The sequence below is a fragment of the Macaca fascicularis genome, chromosome 2 (assembly GCF_037993035.2).
Source record: "Macaca fascicularis isolate 582-1 chromosome 2, T2T-MFA8v1.1".
Lineage (NCBI taxonomy): Eukaryota > Metazoa > Chordata > Mammalia > Primates > Cercopithecidae > Macaca > Macaca fascicularis.
Genome location: NC_088376.1, coordinates 19,966,710 through 19,982,852, shown reverse-complemented (window position 1 = coordinate 19,982,852; position 16,143 = coordinate 19,966,710). Strand labels below are relative to the sequence as shown.

General features: G+C 34.6%; 1 protein-coding gene across 2 annotated transcripts in view; it reads left to right on the top strand.

Moving 5' to 3' along the window:
* Positions 1 to 16,143, top strand: part of ZCWPW2 (zinc finger CW-type and PWWP domain containing 2) — a 159,521-nt gene that overhangs the window by 111,952 nt on the left and 31,426 nt on the right. For both annotated transcript variants that reach the window (XR_012430625.1, XM_015445012.4), the window contains exon 6: positions 6,351 to 6,468. Coding sequence is in view for 1 of the 2 variants with exons in the window: in XM_015445012.4 (XP_015300498.3) it covers positions 6,351 to 6,468 (118 nt within the window). In the remaining variant the exon portion in view is untranslated. The remainder of the gene's footprint in view (positions 1 to 6,350; positions 6,469 to 16,143) is intronic.

The following is a 16,143-nucleotide window of genomic DNA, read 5'->3' as shown; positions in this document are numbered from 1 at the left end:
TCAGAATAGCCAAAGCTATCCTAAACAAAAGGAACAAAACTGAAGAAATCACATTACCTGACTTCAAATTATACTGTAGAGCTATAGTAACAAAAATGATACGGTAATGGCATGAAAGCAGACACAATCACCAGTGGAACAGAACAGAGAACCCAGAAATAAATCCATACATCTACAATGAGCTCATTTTTGACAAAGGTGCCAAGAACATACATTAGGAAAAGAACAGTCTACAATAAATGGTGCTGGGAAAACTGGATATCCATATGCAGTAGAAAAACTAGAACCCTATCTCTTACCATATATGAAAATCAAATCAAAATGGATTAAAGACTAAAATCTAAGACCTCAAACTATGAAACTACTACAAGCAAACTTTGGAGAAACTTACCAGGACATCAGTCTTGGCAAAGATCCCTTGAGTAATACTCCACAAGCACAGGCAACCAAAGCAAAAGTGGACAAGCGGGATAACATCAAGTTAAAAGCTTCTGCACAACAAAGGAAACAATCAACAAAGTGAAGAGACAACCCACAGAATGGGAATAAATATTTGCAAACTACCCATTCGACAAGGGACTAATAACCAGAATATATAAGAAGCTCAAACAGCTCTATAGGAAAAAAAAAATCTAATAATCCAATATAAAAAATGGGCAAACGATTTGAATAGACATTTCTCAAAAGAAGACATACAAATGACAAACAGGCATATGAAAAGGTGCTCAACATCATTGATCACCAGAGAGGCAAATTAAAACCACAATGAGATATTATTTTACCCCAGATAAAATGGCTTATATCCAAAAGACAGGCAATAACAAATGCTGGTGAGGATGTGGAGAAAAGGGAATCCTTGTACAGTGTTGGTGGGAGTATAAATTAGTACAGCTACTACGGAGAATACTTTGGAAGTTCATCAAAAACTAAAAGTAGGCTGGGTACAGTGGCTCATGCCTGTAATCCCAGCACTCTGGGAGGCCAAGGTGGGTTTATCACTTGAGGTCAGGAGTTCAAGACCAGCCTGTCCAACTTGGCAAACCCGATCTCTACTAAAAATACAAATGTTGGCCAGGCGTGATGGTGCATGCCTGTAATCCCAGCTACTTGGGAGACTGAGGCAGGAGAATTGCTTGAACCCAGGAGGCAGAGGCTGCACTGGGCCGAAATCATGCCACTGCACTCCAGTCTGGGTGACAGAGTGACACTTTGTCACAAAAATAAATAAATGAATAAATAAATAGAGCTACTATATGATCCAACCATCCCACTTCTATGTATATACCCAAAAGAAAGGAAATCGGTTTATTGAAGAGGTAATCTGCACTCTAATGTTTATTGTAGCACTGTTCACAATAGCCAAGATTTGGATGCAACCTAAGGGTCTATCAGTATATGAATGGTTAAACAAAACATGGATCGTGCCATGGAGTACTATTCAGCCATGAAAAAGAATGAGATCCAATCATTTGCAACAACAAGGATGGAACTGGAGGTCATTACGTTAACTGAAATAAGCACAGAAAGATAAACTTTGCATTTTCTCACTTATTTGTAGAAGCTAAAAATTAGAAGAGTTGAACTCATGGATATCAAGAGTACAAGGCTGGTTAACGGGCTGGGAAGGGTAGTGGAGTGTCAGGGGGATGTGGAGATGGTTAATGAGTACAAAAAATAGAAAGAATGAACAAGACCTAGTATTTTCTAGCACAAAAGGGTGACAATAGTTAAAAATATTTAATTGTACATTTAAAAATTACTAAAGAGTATAACTGGATTGTTTGTAACACAAAAGATAAATGCTAGAGGTGTTAGCTATCACGTTTATCCTGATCTGATTATTACACATTACATGCCTGTATCAAAATATCTTATGTAACCCATAAGTATATACACCTACTATGTACCTACGAAAATTAAAAATTAATAAAAAAAAAAGATTGGTCAAGATGTCAAAGCTTGGAACAGAAGTGTTCTGCAAAGTGTGGGGAAATACATTGAATATATTTCTTGTGGCACTGTAAACTTTGACCTCCTTATTCAAAAGTGATTTCACAGTAGCCTCCAAAATTTAAAATATACATACATTAAACCTGTAATTTTATGTCTTGGAACTTATCTTTCAGTATACTCTCAAATGGACAAAATGACATATGGACAAAATGTTTTTGTTTCAGCCTTGCTTCCAATAGCGTATTAGGAACAACCTAAGTGTCCATCACTTGAGCATTGTCAAATGCGTGCACATGCGCATTTGTGTATGTGTATATGTTTGTAATTCCTAAAGTTTATCTGCAGGTAAGTTTTCTGTCCTGAATTTTCATATCCAACTGCTACTTGACATCTCCACCTCGATGTCGTAATTATCTTCCTGTTGGGTATTGAGAAGTCTCGTGTCAGTATGTGGGGGTTCTTTTTTTTTTTTTTTTTTTTTTTTGAGATGGAATGTCGCTTTGTCTCCAGGCTGGAGTGAAGTGGCACCATCTCCGCTCACTGCAACCTCCGCCTCCCGGGTTCAAGCAATTTTGCTGCCTCAGCTTTCCGAGCAGCTGGGACTACAGGCACATGCCACACTGCCCGGCTTTTTTTTTTTCTTTCTTTTTCCTTTTTTTTTTTTTTTAGTAGAGGCGGGGTTTCACTATGTTGCCTAAGCAGGTCTCGAACTCCTGAGCTCAGGTAACCTGCCCAACTCTCAAACTCCCAACCTAGCCTCCCAAAGTGCTAGGATTACCCGCAGGAGCCACCGCGCCCGGCCCCGAACTCTTGATCTTTCTCCTAATCTTTCTTTATTGACAGCCTGCTTCATCTCAGTAGAGAGCAAATTCCATCCTTTTGCCCGCTGGGTTTGAAAGTCCTAGAGTAATCCTCCGTTTCTCCCAAAACCAATTTTCAAGTGGTCAGGAAGTGCTTTTTGCTCTATCATCAAATTATATCCAGAGCCCTAACACTTTTTATCACAGTAACTGTTACTGCCCTGGTCCACACTGCCATCATTTCTTGCATAAATTATTGCAATAGGCTCCTAATTGTCCTGCTTCTATACTTGCCTCTGTATAGCCTTTCCTCATCAAAGCAATCAGAATGATTTCTTTAAAAACAGGAATTCAAATCAAATATTAATTTTATGCTCAGAACTCTACCATAGTGTCTATTTCACTCAAAGTAATAGCCAAAGACCCTACAATGGCTTGCAAAGGCCTTGATGATGTGGCCCTTGTTAATTTTCTGAAATCATTTCTTGTTACTCTCTCTCTTCATCATTAGACTCAGCTACCCTGGATTCTTTGATACTTCTTGAATATACATGTACTCTCCCACATTAGAGGATTTTTTTCTCTACCTGGAGTATATTTTCCTTGGATATATATGTGGGTAACTTCCTGGCCTCCTTCAGGGAGATCATAGCCTAAATTCACCTTTTTGATGAGAGTTACCTTGACCACTCATTACCCACCCTGACTTTGCCTTACATTTTATTACAGAGCACTTATCACCTCTTATACTATAGCCTTATGTTTTATGCTTGTTATAAATTGTCTCTTCTCATGGGTTAGAATGTAAGCTTTGTCTGTTTTCTTCAATGATAGATCCTGAGAGTCTGGAATATGCTGTATCAATAAATTCAGCAATCTTCAAGAAAATTTTAAAAATCAATTATATATAACTATTCATAACATTAATCATATATTTATATAAGTTGTAGAAATATATAATGTTATAATATATACATTGTACAATTATATAAATATATATCTCTGGAAGACTGTAAAAGCAGCTAGTAACAGTAATTTTGGGAGAAGTAGTACCTGGGATGGGAAGAAAGGCACATTCCATATTGTGAGAATTTGCACCTTATCACTTCTTCAATTAAAAAAAAAGGAATTTAAAAATACAAAGCACAGTTGAGCCTAATTTGGAAATTAAAATTCTTCGTAAAATAGATCCTTAGTTTTTTGAGTTCCTTAGGAGGTTTTAATTTGTATTACCACTAGGTGGCACATGCCTACTGATAAGTTCAAAGATTCCCAGACACAAGTGTTAAACCTTTCAGTTCCCCTAAGTCATCAAAGTTTATTTTAGCTATATGGCACTGATTTTTCTCAAGAATTTTCTTTAACTCTTTTCTTATACTATTTCTGTAGGGCAGCAGTCTCCAACCTTTTTGGCACCAGGGACCGGTTTCATGGAAGACAATTTTTCCATAGACTAGGGGTCCGGAAGGGGGATGGTTTCGGGATGATTTAAGTGCATTACATTTATTGTGCACTTTATTTCTATTATCATTACGTTGTAATATATAATGAAATAGTTCTATAACTCACCATAATGTAGAATCAGTGAAAGCGCTGAGCTTGTTTTCCTCCATCTAGAGGGTCCCATCCGGAGGTGATGGGAGACAATGACAGATCCTCAGGTATTAGATTCTTATAAGGAGCACACAACCTAGATCTTTCCCACGTGCAGTTCACAATAGAGTTCATGTTCCTATGAGAATCTAATGCCTCAGCTGACCTGACAGGAGGTGGAGCTCAGGCAGTAATGCTTGTTCGTCCCCCGTTCCCCTCTTGCTGTGCTGCCCAGTTCCTAACCGATCACGGACTAGTACTGGTCTGACCCCTGCTTTAGGGAATATTATAGGAACTGTTCCTACACCATTGCTATATACAGAATAGTATGTTTTGTGCTATAAGCTTTATAGTGATTTTTCACTATAATTTCTAATTTAATTTTATAACATTTGACTTGCAGAAATGTCTTAAATCTGTGAAGGCTAGCTTAGACATTCTTAAAATAATTTAAAATTTCCAGTATTTAGTGAATTGTATCTGTCTCTTTTCATCTGTTTCCTATGAAATAACTTACTTAATAAATGAAATTCATAGATTATGTGCCCAAAAGTAAATTTTTGTTTGATCCTATTGTTTCATTGCTTTTATGTCAAGTTAATCTGTGCCCAGGACCAAATGCAATTTATCAGCCTCTTTCTGAATACTTTATGTAATATACCATGAGGTATAGGCAAATGGGTACTGCAGAGGATGCAAAGATGAAATGTTATTTATTGCCTCCATCTTCATGGACCTTTCATTTTATGGGTAGTGATGTCATGAACACAAATAACTATAATAGAAGTCAGAAAGTAGTAAATCAGTAAATGAAAGTATTATGTGTAGTGGGAGCACAGACTTGATATTAATTTAGGGACTCTAAGAGTATGGTGACATTTGAGAAGAGCTTTAAATATATAGTTTAATTCTCTGAACTAATTCAATATGGGTCTTATATAGATTTACACTTCTGTGAAAAAGGTGAATTATACATCTGAGAGAAAAATATAATCTTTATAGATAGGTGATAATTATAGGTTAATAAAATAAATAGCCATATTCCTTTGGCTGGTAAAGTATTTTGAATAAAATGAAAATGATGGCATGCATTTTATAAATATAACATTTAAAAACATTATACAGATCTTTTTTGCTAAGTTTTAAAATAACACTGAAAACATTGGACTAGGTCAATTTAATATTTATTTTTGACCCAGATTTTTTTTCATTTTGTTTTTCTTCTTAAAATATATTTTTGTAAACTAAATATGTGTTTAGAAAATGTACTGTATCCAAGTAAAATAATTTATCGAATTCTTATTATGCCATGAAACTATAATCTATTATTTTATTTCATACTCATGAAACCTTATGATGTATGTAGTGTTATCATTCATATTTTCTAGATAAAGAAACTAGGGCACAGAAAGTTTAAGAAACTTGTATGCATATGTTAATATCTGCTGTAACACTAAAACTAGATGTGAATGTAATTTCTTTTTATTTTATTTTATTTTATTTTATTTTTGAAACAGAGTCTTACTCTGTCACCCATACTGGAGTGCAATGGCACAATCTTGCATCACTGCAACATCTGCCTCCCAGGTTCAATCTATTCTCCTACCTCAGCCTCCCAAGTAGCTGGAATTAACAGGCATGAGCCACTGCACCCTGCCAAATTAATTTTCTTCTAATAAGAAACTTGCTTTTCAATTTGTACCACTTTAGTATAATTGCTATGTTGTTTAAAAAGAAATCAACATTATTCTTATTAAATCTATTAATATTAACTACTTTGTTATGTAGCGAACCAAACATCTGACCCTTTGACTATTAAATTGCAAAATTTTCACAATTTTGCTGAATTCTAAAATAATAATAAAATAATAATTAGATACCAAAGTCTAAGAAATATACTATACAATGCTCCAAATTAGATTTTGTTCCAGCTTAATCAGTGGATTTTAAAACAAAGTTATATATTTTAAAAAGAATGTTATTCTTTTTTCTGTATTTATATAGCCAGAAAAATGTAAGAATAAAAAGAAGTGGTATAAAAGTGCACTTCAAGAAGCATATCTACTCTATGGATATTCTCATGAACAAAGACTGGAAATGTGCTGCCTATCAAAACAACAAGGTATATCAATATTTTTTCTTTATTACTCCAAAATAAGGATTTATCCAAATGTATGTTTTCCAAAATATGTTTGCTTATTCAAAAATCTGTCTCTTTCTGTTCACAGAGAAATAGTATGTCATTGTTTATTGGAAAAGTATTTTTATATAAATGAATAGCATATATTTTGTCCCCTAAAACAATTTTCAGTGACTAAGCATACACTCTATTTAAATGCAGGAGTTCTTCTGAGCACTTTTGTTATCTTCTTTACTCTTAGACTATCTACAGATCCCCTTGTGTATTTCAAATGCATATATTTCACAATGGGAACCATAGCTTTAAATATATTCCTGGCATTAAAATTTCACTTGGATATGCTGTATTATTACAGAACAAAGTATTTTCAAAATGTTGCATTTTAAAATAAGTTCAGGGCAGGAATAGAAGATAAACTTCAACTTTCAAAAAAATTAGGTGAAAAATTGTGATAATATTTCAGGTTATTTTCACAGAAAGTTTTATTGAATTCTCAATACTATGGTGTATAGTTAGCTTTTTAAATGAAACCATTTGAAAGATTAGAGTAGGTTTGATTTTTTTTGTATATATTTAACTTTTAAGTTCAGGGGTACATGTGCAGGCTTGTTATATAGGTAAATTTGTGTCATGGGAATGTGTTATAAAGATATTTCATAACCCAGGTATTAAGCCTAGTACACATTAGTTATTTTTCCTGATCCTTTTCCTCCTCCCACCTTCCACCCTCTGATAAACCCCAGTGTGTGTTCTTCTCTAGGTGCCAATTTATTCTTATCAATTAGCTCCCACTTATAGGTGAGAACATGCAGTATTTGGTTTTGTTCCTGCATTAGTTTGCTAAGGCTAATGGCATCCAGCTCCATCCATGTCCCTGCAAAGGACTGATCTCATTCTTTTCTATGGCTGCATAGTATTCCATGGTGTACAGGTACCATATTTTCTTTATTGCAGTGTACAGGTACCACGTTTTCTTTACCACATTTTCTTTATCCACATTTTCTTTATACCATTGATGGGCATTTAGTTTGAGTCATTGTCTTTGCTATTGTGAATAGTGTTGAACACACGTGTGCAAGTGTCTTTATAATAGAATGATTTATATTCCTTTGGGTATATACTCAGTAATGAGATTGCTGGATTGAGTGGTATTTCTGCCCCTAGGTCTTTGAGCAATCACCACACTGTCTTCCACAATGGTTGAAGTAATTTACACTCCCACCAACAGTGTATAAGTATTCCTTTTTCTCCTCAACCTCACCACCATCTGTTATTTTTTGACTTTTTAATAGTAGCCATTCTGACTAGTGTGAGATGGTATCTCGTGATTTTGATTTACATTTCTCTAATGATCAGTGATGTTGAACGTTTTTTCTTATGTAGGTTGGCCACATGTATGTCTTCTTTTTAAATTGTTAGTTTGTGTCCTTTGCCCACTTTTTAATTTTTTTTTTTTTTTTTTTTTTGTGAACTTGTTTAAGTTCCCTATAGATGGTGGGTATTAGACCTTTGTCAGATGCATAGATTGCAAAAATTTTCTTCCATTCAGTAACTTCTCTGCTCACTCTGTTGATAGTTTCTATTACTGCACTCTTTAGTTTAATTAGATCCCATTTGTAAATTTTTGCTGTGTTCCAGTTGCTTTTGGTGTCTTCATTGTGAAATCTTTGCCTATGCCTATGTCCTGAATGGTATTGCCTAGGTTGTCTTCCAGGGTTTTTATAGTTTTGGGTTTTACATTTAAGTCTTTAATCCATCTTGAGTTAATTTTTGTATATGGTATAAGGAAGTGGGGCAGGGTCCAGTTTCAATTTTCTGCATATGGCTAGCCAGTTCTCCCAGCACCGTTTATAGGGAATCCTTTCCTCTTTTTTTTTTTTTTTTTTTTTAGACAGAGTCTTGCCCTGTTGCCCAGGCTGGAGTGCAATGGTGTGATCTCGGCTCACTGCAAGCTCCACCTCCTGGGTTCAAGTGATTCTCCTGCCTCAGCCTCCCGAGTCGTTGGGATTACAGGCACATGCCACCATGTCCGGCCAATTTTTTGTATCTTTAGTAGAGATGGGGTTTCACCATGTCGGCCAGGCTGGTCTTGAACTTCCCATTGCTTGTTTTTGTCAGGTTTGTTGAAGATCAGATAGTTGTAGGCATGTGGCCTTATTTCTGAGTTCTTTATTCTGTTCCATTGATCTATGGATATGACACATTTTTAACTCTAAAAAGAAGATGATTGCCACATAAAATGATAATATTTATTTATTTATTTATTTATTTATTTATTTATTTAGATGGAGTCTCACTCTGTCGCCCAGGCTGGAGTGCAGGGACGCGATCTTGGCTCACCACAAGCTCCGCCTCCTAGGTTCTAGCAAGTCTTCTGCCTCACCCTCCCGAGTAGCTGGGATTACAGATGCCCGCCACCACACCCAGCTAATTTTTGTATTTTCAGTAGAGACAAGGTTTCACCATATTGGCCAGGCTGGTCTTGAACTCCTGAACTCAGGTGATCCATCTGCCTTGGCCTCCCAAAGTGCTGGCATCACAGGCATGAGATAGTTTTTATTAAACTTAAATATGTTTAAATTGCTTTCTGCTTAGTGATTATAATCATTTAATATTTTATAAGCCCCTTTTTGTCTTTATTACTTTAAGTTCTAAACAGATTACTCTATGGATAGAAGGATCCGGACTTTGATGCTGACTGGATTTTAAAGTAGCAATGATTTTTTTTTTCTCCTTTGGAAAACTTTGATTTATATTTACAAAAAAATGTATATGTGAAAAGATTTTATTTGAGAAAAAATTTAAATTTCAACCCAGCCACCTAAGTTTAGGATTTAAAGCAAATAAGTATGTTTGAAAAGAGTGGAAAAAGAATGACAAATACACTACTCAGGTTTACTCTGAGACCATGAGAAGAGACATTTATTACTACAAATGCAATTTTATTCCTGTGCTGAAAATATAATGTCTCTGTTTATTAGCAATAAAGGTTGAACTCACTGTATTGTCACAAATACAATTTTATGCCTTGCACAGACTATACATTTCTGTTATTTAATCACAAAAGCCTTTTAGACATTTAATTTTTTGAACATTAATAACTTTAAGTAATATAGTCATTTACTTTTAAAATTTATATTTATTTCTCACGAGGAGTAGACTTGCACTCTCAATTAGCAGTGGGTCCTTTGACATTCTTGCCTGTCCAGAGACTCTGAAGAAGGATTATTTCTGATTGGTTTTGCAGCAATAGCTCATTTTCTTGCTGAAAGTCTGATTATTTTTACATGCAGAGTTTTATGTAATTCAGCCTGATTCTTGAGAGCCATATGCCTAACAGCTTTCATTTTGTCTCTTAAGTAGCCAAAATGGAGGGGCATGAACTTTCAGGACTTCAGAATTCTAGGAGTTCAGTCTTTGCAGTAACAGGCTCACAATTCACTATTCACTATCTCCAAAATAGTCATGTAATCCTTGTGTCTGCTTCGCATCCAGTGTAGATTCTGGTAAAGTATTCAACTTCTTTCTGTATTCAAAAGTAGTTTTGAGAGATAAGTAGCCACCGTTTAGATATTTCACCAAAGATGAATAACTTAGCAGCAATCCACTTTGTAACCCAGCAACTTGAAAGGTTTCTTCACCTAACAATTTATTTTTCCAACCTAGAAACAAATTACCCCAATATTTAACCTATAGTCTTCCTACCATGCAGAAATTGGTATAGTATTTTATCTGATGCAACTCTCTCATTGTTGAAATATGCAGGATCTTTAAATATATGTAAATTTTAAAATATAACTTTAAATATAACCCAATCAGATTATAACAGTCTCACCCTCATAATGTAGTTGTTCTGTTTTTGTTGCATTTATTACTACTACTGTAACTAAGTAATTCTGCTGGAGCTAGAAAATTTTTTATCTTATATAGAAACATTCATTTTAATTATACTTCTAAAAATAAATAGACCATTATCCATAGAATAATGATTAATCTTAATAAAGATTAAGACTTTCTTACATGCTCTACATTTTAGAATTGATGTCCTTATTTCTAACTTTTTCCCAGAATTATTTATATTGTAAAAAAATTGACTTGATTTTTTAGTGCAGTTTTAAGTTCACAGAAAATTGAGTGGAAAGTACAGAGAGTTCCCGTATATCTCCTCCACACAGCCCCTAAACACACAACCTCCCCCACTATCAACATCCCATACCATGAGATCTATTTGTTACAATTGATGAACCTGCACTGACACGTCATTATCACCCAAAGTCCTTAGTTTACATTAGGGTTTACTCTTGCTGTTACACATTCTGTGGGTTTGGAGAAATGTATAATGACCTGTATCCACCATTGTAGTATCATGTAGAATAGTTTCACTGCTCTAAAAATCCAAGGGTCAAAGGGTCAGATGTTTGGTTCGCTTCCATATTGGGTTGGCTATTCTGGGTCTTTTGCCTTTCCATATACATTTTAGAATCAGTTTGTTGATTTCACAAAATAACGTGCTGGCATTTGATTGGGATTGTGTTGAATCTATATATCAAGTTGGGAAGAGCTGACATCTTGACAATATTGAGTCTTTTTATCAGTGAACATGGAATATCTTCAAGTTTATTCAGTTCTTTTTTGATTTATTTTTATCAGAGTTTGGTAGTTTTCCTCATTTAGATCTTATACTTTTTTTTAGATTTATGCTTAACTAATTCACTTTGAGGTTTGCCAGTGTAAATTCTAATGTGTTTTCATTTCAAATTCTATTTGTTTGGTACTGGTATATCAGAAATCTATTTATTTTTGCATGTTAACCTTGTATCCTGCAACCTTGCTATAATCTATTATTAATTACAGGATTTTTTTTGTCTATTCTTTTGGATTTACTACATAGACAATCATATCATGTGCAAAGAGACTTTTATTTCTTCTTTCCAAATCTATATACCTTTTATTTTCATTTATTGTCTTACCGTGTTATCTAGGAATTCCAGTACAATATTGAGAAGAGTGGTGAGTGAGAAAACCCTTGACTTGTTCTTCATCTTAGCATGACAGCTTCTAGCTTGTTACCATTAAATATGATACTAGCTTTAGATATTTTGTAAATGCTCTTTATGAAGCTGAGGAAGTTCCCCTGTCTTCCTTGTTTCCTGAGGTGTTTTTTTTTTCTTCTTTATGCTGTTAATGCAATTGATTGATTAAATTAATTGGTTTCCAATTTTTGAACTACCTTGCATTGAATGAGTTAGAAAGTATTTTCTCTGCTTATATCTTCTGGAAAAGGTTATGGAGAATTGGCATAATTTCTTCCTATATGTTTGATAGCATTCACCAGTGAACCCATCTGGGCTTGCTGCTTTTTGTTTTGGAAGGTTATTATATTGATTCAATTTCTTTAATAGTATAGGTCTATTCAGATTGCCTGTTTCTTTTTGTAGAATTTTAGCAGAGTGTCTCTTTCAAGAAATTGGTCCATTTCATCTAGGTTATAAAATTTGCGGGCATAGAGTTGTTCATAATGTTCCTTTATTTTCTTTTAATGCCCATGGGATTTGTTATAATGTCTACTCTTTCATTTCTAATATTAGTAATATGTGCCCACCTGCCTCTCTCTCTTTCCTCCTTCCTTCCTGTCTCTCTCCCTCCCTCCCTTCCTTCCTTCCTTTCTTCCTGCCTTCCTTCCTTCCTGCCTTCCTGTCTTCCTTCCTTCCTGCCTTCCTGTCTTCCTTCCTTCCTGTCTTCCTTCCTTTCTGTCTTCCTGTCTTCCTTCCTTCTTGTCTTCCTTCCTTCTCTCTCCTTCCTTCCTTCCTTCCTTCCTTCCTTCCTTCCTTCCTTCCTCTCTTTAGTCATCAAATTTACTGATCTTTCAAAGAACTAGCTTATGGTTGTATTGATTTTTCTCTATCTACTGTCTTCAATTTCATTGATTTCTGCTCTTTTATTTTTTTCTTCTGCTTACTTTGGATTCAGTCTGTTCTTTTTCTTCTAATTTCCAAAGTAGAAGCTTAGATTATTGATTTTAGAGCTTTTTTCTTTTCTAATAGATGAATTCAATGCTATAAATTTTCCTCTGAACATTGCTTTTGCTGCATCCCGTGATTGATAAGTTGTATTTTCATTTTCATTTAGTTCAAAATATTTTAAAATTTTTCTTGAGTTTTTTATTTCTTTGATCTATGTGTTACTTAGAAATGTGTTCCTTAATCTCCAAGTATTTTGAATTTCCACTTCTCTCTCTGTTACCAGTTTCTGGCTTAATTCCATTTTGGTCTGCAAGGAGACATTGTATTATATCTATTCTTTTAAATGTGTTAAAGTATTTTTTATTGCCCAGAATGTGGTCTGTTTTTCTGAATGTTTCATGTGGGCTCAAAAAGGATGTGTATTCTGCTGTTGTAGGATGAAGTAGATTACAGATGTCAAATATATCCAGTTGATTGATGGTGCTTTTGAGTTCAACTGTGTCTTTACTGATTTTCTTTTTGCTGGATTTGTTCATTTCTGACAGAGGGCTGTTGAAGCCTCTAGCTGTAATAGTAGATTTATTTATTTCTGTCTACAGTTCCATCAGTTTTTGCCTCTCATATTTTGATGCTCTGTTGTTAGGTGCATGTACATTAAAGGTTGCAAGTCTTCTTGGAGTATTGACTTCTTTATTATTTTATATGACCCTCTTTATTCTTGATAACTTTCCTTACTCTGAAGTCTGCTATGTTTCAAATTAATATAACTCCTCCTACTTCCTTTTCATTAGGGTTAGCATGATATACTTTTCTTTTAATTCATCCATCTAGGCCATTAATATTTAAAATGATTATTTTTAATATCATGGATTAATAGTTGTCATATTTATTATTATTTTCTATTTATTGCCCTTTTTCTTTGTTACTGTTTTTGCCTTTTACTCTTTTTCTGTCTTTGTAATTTTGAGATTTTATGTAATTACATTTTCTTCCCTGTTGCCATATCAATTATCAATTATACTTTTTTAAAACTATTTTTAGTGGTGTCCTTTTTCTTTGTTACTGTTTTTGTCTTTCACTCTTTTCCTGTCTTTGTGATTTTGAGATTTTAAATAATTCCATTTTCTTCCCTCTTAGCCTACCAATTATCAGTTATGCTTTTTCAAAAACTTTTTTTAGTTGTTGCCCTAGAGTTTGCAATATACATTTACAACTAATTCAAATCTCACTTACAAATAATTATCCTGTTTCATGGGTAGTACAAATATCTTATGACAGACTATGCCTAATTCTTCCTTCTCATCCCTGCTATCATTGATATCATTCATTTTACTCATATATAAGCATATATGCATGCACACAAAAAGATGTATGCATAAACATACATAATTAAGTATATCATGATTATTTTAAACAAACTGTTATCTGTTAGATCAATTAAGAATAAGAAAAGGAAAAAGTTTTTACTTTACCTTTACTTAGTCAGTTTTCAATGCTCTTCTTGTCTTTGTGCAGATCTGACTTTCTAACTTATATTATTTTTCTTGTCTCGGAAGAACTTCTTTTAGTATTCCTTGCAAGGCAGTTCTATTGGCAACAAATGCCTCCTTTTTTTTTTTTTTTTTTTTTTGCCTGAGAAAGTCTTTATTTCTCCTTTACTTTTGAAAAATAATTTCACAGGCCATGCATTGTGGCTCAGGCCTGTAATCCCAGCACTTTAGGAGGCTGAGGCAGGAGGATCACTTGAGCTCAGAGTTTGAGACCAGCCTGGACAACATGGTGAGATTCCGTCTCTATAAAAAAATTCAAAAATTAACCAGGTATTCATCTGTAGTCCCAGCTATGCAGGAGACTGAAGTGGGAGTATCGCTTGAGCCCAGGAGGTTGAGGCTGCAGTGAGCCATGATTGTGCCACTGCACTCTGACCTAAGTACAGAGCAAGATCCTATCTCAAAAGAAAAAAAAAAAAAGAATTAAGAAACATGTTTTCTAAATGAAAAAAAAACAAAAAGAAAGAAAAGTAATTTCAGAGTGTATAATTCTAGGTGGGTGGGTTATTTTGTTAACACTTTATTTTGCTCAACTGTTTTATCGATTGCATGGTTTTTGAGGAAAAGTTTGATGTAGTTCTTATCTTTACCCTTCTATTGGTAAAGTGGGTTTTTTCTCTGACTTCTTTCAAGATTTTATTTTTAATCTTTTATTTTCTGCAGTTTGAATATGACATGTAGATTTTTGGCATTTATATTACTTGGTATTTCCTGAGCTTCTGGGTCTATGGTTTGGCATCTGATATTAATTTGGGGGATATCAGTTATTATTGTGTCAATTTTTTGTTGTTGTTGTTCCTGTATCTCTTTTCATTCTGGTATACCTATTACGTGTATGTCACACTTTTCTAGTTGTCACACAGTTCTTGGATATACTGTTTTATTATTTTTTTCAGTATTTTCTCTTTTTCAGTTTTTTTAGTTTTGGTGGTTTTTATTGATATATCCTGAAGCTCAAAGATTGTTTCCTTAGCTATGTTGAGTCTCCTGATGAGCATATCAAACACATTCTTCATTTCTGTTACAGTACTTTTGCTCTCAAGTATTTCTTATGAATCTTTCTTAGAATTTTCATTTCTTTACTTGCATTACTCATCTGTTCTCGCATGTTGTCTACTTTTAACACTATAGCTTTTAGCATATTAATCATAGTTGTTTTAAATTCACGAGCTGATAATCCCATCATCCCTGCCATATCTTGATCTGGTCCTGCTGCTTGCTCTTTCTCTTCAAATTTTCTTTTTTGCCTTTTAGTATGCCTTACAAATTTTTATTGAAAGGTGGGCATGATGTTCTGGGTAAAATAACTGCAATCATGATAGTTTAGCAGTACAGTGGTAAGACATGGGGGGGAGGGAAAGCATTCTATGTTCCTATCATAAAGTCTCAGTCCTAGGCTGTAAACTTCATAAGGGCTTTCCTCCAACTTCCTTTTATTTTCTTCACCTACATAGGTGGTAAAGGATGGCTAGAAGGGGCTGGAGTTGGGTATTTTGCTTCCCCCAGGTCAGGCTGGGGTTAGGCTTTGAAAATCCCTCAATAGGTTAGGCTCTGGTAAAATAGTTTCTCCTGAGGGCAGGCCTTGCTAAGAAGTACAGAATGGTCTGATTATTTCAAAATGATTACTTTTCTCCTCCCCTTGATGGAACCAGGAGATATTTCCCTAATCTTCTCTGTGAGAACCTGGTAGAGCTCCTTCAGGTAAAACTCAACAAAAGTGTGTGCCGCTCCCACCATGACTAGGTCCCCCTGGAGTTTTTGTCTCAGGCTTGTTCCCACAGAGTTTCTAGAAGTTTGTCAATTGAAGTTCATGTTTTCCTACCCCTATACTAGTTTCCACCCTGCTCAGGTGGGTTGTGATTCTCTGTATTTACCTGTCTTTTTCTCCAAATTTGGGGACATCAGTTTTCCTGGTGATCTCACTTCTCCAAAGGATCTGAAAAGAGTTGTTCATTTTTCATTTTGCTCACCTTTGTACATGTTGTTGGACTCTAGTGGCAACCTTCTAAGCTCCTTACATTCCAGACCAGAAACTGAATGTCTTCTACATCTTTACGAAAATGCTCTCAGCTATCACAGTTAAACAAACAAAAACTGACAAATTTTTCAGAGTCCATGAATACACAAGGTTTAAAAAAATTATT